Source organism: Phalaenopsis equestris, unplaced genomic scaffold (assembly GCF_001263595.1).
Source record: "Phalaenopsis equestris unplaced genomic scaffold, ASM126359v1 Scaffold000359, whole genome shotgun sequence".
Lineage (NCBI taxonomy): Eukaryota > Viridiplantae > Streptophyta > Magnoliopsida > Asparagales > Orchidaceae > Phalaenopsis > Phalaenopsis equestris.
In genome coordinates this window covers 507,147-513,536 of record NW_018164801.1, presented here as the reverse complement: position 1 = coordinate 513,536, position 6,390 = coordinate 507,147, and the positions used below count along the sequence as shown (strand labels likewise).

The 6,390-nt window shown below is 33.9% G+C and overlaps 1 protein-coding gene across 1 annotated transcript in view; it reads left to right on the top strand.

The window, feature by feature from the left end:
* The window catches only part of LOC110026227 (protein RER1A-like), a 10,006-nt gene extending 6,586 nt beyond the window's left edge, over positions 1 to 3,420 (top strand). The window contains exons 2-3 of the mRNA XM_020727093.1: positions 2,652 to 2,832; positions 3,146 to 3,420. Coding sequence (XP_020582752.1) covers positions 2,652 to 2,832; positions 3,146 to 3,208 — 244 coding nt within the window. The 3' untranslated portion in view covers positions 3,209 to 3,420. The remainder of the gene's footprint in view (positions 1 to 2,651; positions 2,833 to 3,145) is intronic.
* Positions 3,421 to 6,390: the final 2,970 nt, after the last annotated feature.

Below are 6,390 nucleotides of genomic sequence, written 5' to 3'. Positions count from 1 at the left end.
AAGTTGGCTCAAATTTTCCACCTATCTTGCGACGTGCAAGAATAGGTCTTTTGAGAACAAGGACCAGATCACCAATTTTAAATGTCCTTGGGCGGACCAATTTGACATGAGCTCGTATCATCTTTGCTTGGTATAGCTCCAGATGTTGTTGTGCTTGTAGGCGCTTTCCTTCGATACTTTCAACTTCTTCAAGTCTGAGCTTTGCATTTTCTTTGGTTGTAAGTTAGTTTGCAATATGTTTTCATCAAATCAATAGTAAGACACAATTCATATGGGCTCATGAACTCAGCAAATGTGGTGCGAAGATGATTCTCTCACGAGATTCCTAGTTGTATCAGGCATGTGGAGAATAATTTCTTTCTATCTCTTATCAAACCCTACAAAGATAGCGCATCTTCTGCAAATTATTTGTTCTAATTTGATTTGATTATTTTTAGATTTAGTTAAAAAAAAATTAGGCCTACTATCTTTCATTAAATATGATTTGTTTTCTAATTTTGCTATCTCCACAACTTCATAATAATTATAAAAGGAGAGTTACAGGTAGGGCTCAACTCAAGCATATGCTCTAAATTTCTTGTGGAGATTGATGGAGTGGTCTTGGGAGAATGAAGGTGGCTTGGTAAGGTAGGAGGCTGGTGGAGTTCTCGTTGGGGCTTCTATTTTATTCTATAGGATGTTTTAGTGTGGTATTTGATGTTTGCAGGATGTGATGCTATGCTATAGGATGCTTTAGAAGCAAATAATTTGAGGTACGTCAGAATTGTTGCAAGAATGAGCTACAAATGTTAATAGGTCGGTGTCAGTTAGTGGGGCTCAGGATTTACCATATGGATTTGACCAATTGTCGAGGACTTGTGATGGCTTTGACTAGTGACATCTATAGGTGGCGATCGTCAATCTTAGTAGATTATTTATATGGAGAAGGTGATCAAAGTCAACGTAGGTCTATATGAAGTCCCAATTTGAGATTTGGAAATTGTGAAGGAAATGAATAAACAGAAGATTGAAGATAGTATTATATATTATTGTTTTGTTAACTATTAAATTTTTTTTTTTCAAATAACGACTATTAGTAGAGAGTTAGAAAGATTAGACAGCCGGTTGTGGGTGGTAAGGCTTGGGGTCCATAAGGTGGATTTAATCAATTGTTGGGGACAGCCTACGGTAGCTTTGAGTAACTACTTCTATAAATGGTAGGTGATTGGAGTCAAAAGTCATTTTGCTACAAGTTTTGGTTTGAGATTTTGGAAACCCTCAAGGAAATGAATAAAGTGATGAATGAAGATATAATATTGTATATTATATGGTTTCACTTAAGACTTTTTTTAACATTGAGTGTTTGCTTTTCTCGAAGCAAAATAAGCGAGAAAAGTGATTTGTGGGAAGAAAAAAAGAGAAACTTACAGAGAGAAAAGTGATAGTGAGGGGATATGCAGGTGTGAAAATATTATAATCCTGTAATCATCTTTGGATCTATCGTAATATATCTTTGTATGATCATGGATTTGGGTGGATCTCACTGAACCACGTGTTATTTTTCTGTGTTTTCCTTGCAGTTTTTGTTTCTATCATCCTTCTATATTCTTCAAGGGATAGGATTTCCTGATCTTCTATTCTTATGAGCTAAGATGAATGATTTCTTGATTTTAGCTAAGGTAATTACTCCACAGCTTCTCTATTTTGCCGTGGGTGTACGAGGAATAGTGAAAAAAAATTGAATTCAATGGCTCAAAGGGATCATAAACACATAAAAACATCCCTTTTCATCTCCTTTTTTAATATTATGTAATATATATATATATATATATATAATCTGTGTAATATTGAAAGACTATTGATTCTGGTTGGGCTGCTTTCAAGGGCTCTGGGATTGCAAATGCTAAAATTCAGGGGGGTCCCTCACACACTCAACGGTACTAAAGTAAGAACCCCTACTTGGTTCTTCAACTGCATACCTAGATCATTTAGAATCGTTCGCTCGAAAACCATCTCTTGGTTGCAGCAGCTTTATGCTACCTTAGATTATAGTTCTTCCATATGATTGCCGCTTATTTGATAAATTTGCTAATCACATGACAAATAATTAGATGTCACCAATAAAAACTTATTATCATAAAATCACTAATTAGTTAAATCATAGATCATGTGAGAACATAATCTATGGGGCTAAAAATCATTTTTCTCAGTAGACCTAAGATTTTCAGTTACTTCGGATAATCAGCCTCACCTAGAAAAACATGTTAGCCATTGTGTTGACAGTCTATGATACCAACTCGTTACTTGAAACTTAATAATCAGCAATTTGAGGACGTTGGCAACTCCAAAAATTGGGTGTGGGTGGAATAGAGAAGAGAAACACAGATTGAGAAGGATAAATAGAATGCTCATAACTCCAAAAATCAGAAAGGGGGGAAGAAGAAGATGAAGAAAAACACGGAATAGGGAGAGTGCTTACCCGATTTTCATCTATTCCTGAATCTCTCATACAGAGAATATATCTTTCATATAGAGACTATTTATTGATGCACAATGTTTATCAATTTCATTAATACTAATTCCCAACTAATTAACTATGCTTATTAATCTAATACAAGAACTAACTATTATTGTATCCTATCACACTGACTCTCCAATTCCTTCCTCTTCAGGTATTCCATGACAAAAGCCTTCGTTATTGCTTTCTTCATGACATTCTTCAGCGTATTCGACGTGCCTGTTTTTTGGCCAATTCTGCTCCTTTACTGGCTGGTGCTATTCACAGCAACAATGAAGAGACAAATACTTCACATGATTAAGTACAGATACGTTCCCTTCACCTTCGGAAAGCAGGTTAGTGGAGTTTCTTTATAGGGTCATTTACATACATACCACACAATTCTCATGTATTTACATATATCTAACAGCTAAAACTTTAATGTTCACATTCATATCACTCGAATCTTTTAACATGTAATAAAAAATACCTTTTTTTAAGGCAGATGCACCTTTTAGGTTTATCGCCCACGGCGGTCTAAATGTAAATATCAAACTCTAGGTGTTAGATATGTAAATCCATAAGAATTGTGTGGTATGTGTGTAAATTTCTCTTCTTCAAGTTCTTTTCCCTGCAATCTTGCTTTATTCTCAACCTATATTTTTTCAGCGTTATGACCGAAGGAGAGCAGCTACTGCTGAAGATGATGGGGCTTCTAGTAGCTCGGCCTAATGCCTTCATATTTATAGTAAGCTAAACACTAAACAGCCTATAATTATTGTCTTAATGATGAGTCTTAGACTAAGGCTCTCTTCTGTCCTGAAGAAAGCCTATAATTAATGCGAAAAACCATCGTATTTTGCTAATATAATGCATGATTAGGGATATACTTTGTAGTTAATTCTGCAATTTTCATGATTTGGTTCTATTTTGTTCGGGTTTGATATATCCATCTATGAATTTTAATTTTTTATTTAATGCATTTTGGTTTCCTAAATTTATTGTGCAAAATAGTTCATTTCAATTTCTGCAAATTTAGAGTATTATTTTTCTCTAGAACTGTTGTGAGTTGGAAAATTCATGGCAATAATGTGATATATTAATGTTCTTACATTGTACTAAGATCCAACACACACAACACATTTCAATTTGAGTATAAATATGTTGAAGTTGGAGTTCATTGACTATTAAATTGATCATTTAAAACCTCCGGTCGCACTTCAACGACGTGATTTGGGCTTGATTCGATATAGATTGAACTAATTTTGACATTATTCGACTTGTTAAATCGGAATTTGAATTTGGAAGGTTCATTATAAAAAATGAAATGAGATTCCTGCTTGATAAAAATTTTGTTGCTTGATAAAAAAATTGTTGATGACACATTGTGAACAAATATTAGCAATTGGATCAATTATTGATGTATTTTCATGAGTTGAATCATCTTAGGTTATGCAAATAATAGCTTGGGGTTTTATGTTATCATGGCCATCTTAGTAGATTTTATGGTTCTATTTGGAGCAGCCTTCTTAGCATGAGAAAGTTAGGCCTGGATATCTTGTCTAATATATGATTAGAAAATTATTTTGGAAGATTTACTTACATTACACTCTTTACATCTCTAACAGCTAAACTTTAATTTATATATATGTGCCACTCTAAGTGTTCTCTTTGTAATATTTTCTCATGTAATGTTTAGGAGATGTAAATAGATAGGTCTCTTTGTAATATTTTCTCATGTAATGTTTAGGAGTTATGTAAATAGATAGGTTGGGGGGGTATGAAAGTAAAATATCAAGGTCCCGCAGAAGGGTTTTAGTGAAATAGTTTTGGGAGAGGGAGAGGTTGAGTAATTTTCCGGCGAAGGCTGGACGGCACAAGGGGTCGGGAACTTCGCCGTAGAGTTTGTTGACGGCGAGGTTGAGTTGTTGGAGGTTGAGGAGGCAGGCAAGGGTATGGGGCCGGTGAGTTCGTTGAGGCCGGCATCAATCGTGGGTTTCTTCAGATCACCGATGCGGAGAGGCAGCTGGAGGGCTTGTTGTTCAGGAACAGGACCTGAGGGGAGAAAGGTGTCAGATATGCCTTCATATAAATTATTTATATAAAATGAATTTGTATTGCATTGTTTTGATATAATTTTATTATTTACTTTTTCGTCTTTTAAAAGGTAAAAGTCGTATTTTTATATACAAATTTGTTACAGAAAGTGTTATAATTAAAGCTAAATATAAAGATTTAGGTGTTGGACATGTAAATAGGCAGTATTATGTGCTGTAGGGATGTAAATTTTCCTATTTTATGGTTAGGGTAATCTGAAATTATTAGATTTTTATGGAGACTCATAAATATAATATTTTTTTATGCATGATACTAATATATATATATATATATATATACTTTTAGAATATATATATATATATATATATATATATTAAATATGAGCAAAATTCAATTATTTTTGAGCTATTTGTGAAATTAAGGTGACTAGTCCTCCGCTGGATAGCTTAATCTCATTTTGTCTATAGAAGCACCTTATATTGTGATCAACAGTTGATATTCAAACCATATCAACTGATCGACAAAGTATAACCAATTGATTCAGTTATGTCGACCTGAAGTTAATCAAGATCGACTGACTAGCTGACTGAATCATCCTTATCAAATTGAAGTCATGCTATCATAATCAACCAAGTCATAGGGCAGCCGAACAATAGCATCATGCATGTAAAATATCTAGAATATTCTGTAACAACCCCCACTACAACAAGAGAAAAAATATAATATCATATATTATATAATCTCTCCTATAAATAAAATAATTATTTTATGAGAAAGTATATTCATTTATTGTTCATTTCTCTCCCTCTTTCTATCTCTCTCTCTCTCTCTCTCTTTTTAGGCTCTTAACTTTTGAGATGTGATTCAAGGACACAACAGGATACAACATATGTTAAGAATTTGTGTTATGTATGTAAATGTGAAATTATAAATTTTAGATATATAAATAGGGTAGAATTGCATGGTATTTATATAAATGCTCCAAAAATAAATAAATAAATAACCTTTACCTCAATAAGTGCATCAGAGGCAATGGAAATAGAAGCTGGAATAGGACCCGTAAATCCACTGTTAGCAAAAGTAAGATAACGAGCCTTATTTTTTCCAAAATCAGCAGCAATCTGCTGATCAAACTGATTATTATTAATAAAAAGATAATTAAGCCGGAGTGTAAATACAGAAACCGAGAACTGAATCGGATATCCAAGAAGGTAAGGTTACCGATCCGAAGAACATCGCCGGAAAACCACCGCTCAGGGTGGTTATTAATATTTGCGTACGTCTAAAGTACGTTAGACGTACGTAGAGCTACATACATCAGTAGGTTACAAGGAGGATATTTGAGGGTTATATCCGCGTTATACCCCCTGTAACCTTCCTGTAACCTACCTGTAACTTACTTGTAACTTACAACATATGAAAAGAGAAGCGCGGAACTTATTAGTTACAGGGAGATTACAGGGAGATTACATGAAGTATAACGCAGATATAACTCTCAATATCCTCCTTATAACCTACTGAAGTACGCAACTCTGCGTACGTTCGACGTATGCAAATATTTCTACTAAGAAAGGGAAATCAGCCATTTGAAATTTTCAAATTTAGAAGGAAGGCTTACGCAAATGACTTTGTTAGTGATGAGGTAGTACAAGAAATGGGGCCAAGGGTTCACGAGCGGATCTTTATATCATATGAAAGGAGAATATTAATATAGACCAAAAACATATTACAATATTTTAATTGCAATATGGGGAATATATTGTTATTGCAAGGTAGTTGATTGGACATAAATCACACACATTCTAAAATAATTTTAAAATAGTAAGAGTTTAATAACTTATGATTTACTTTGTTGT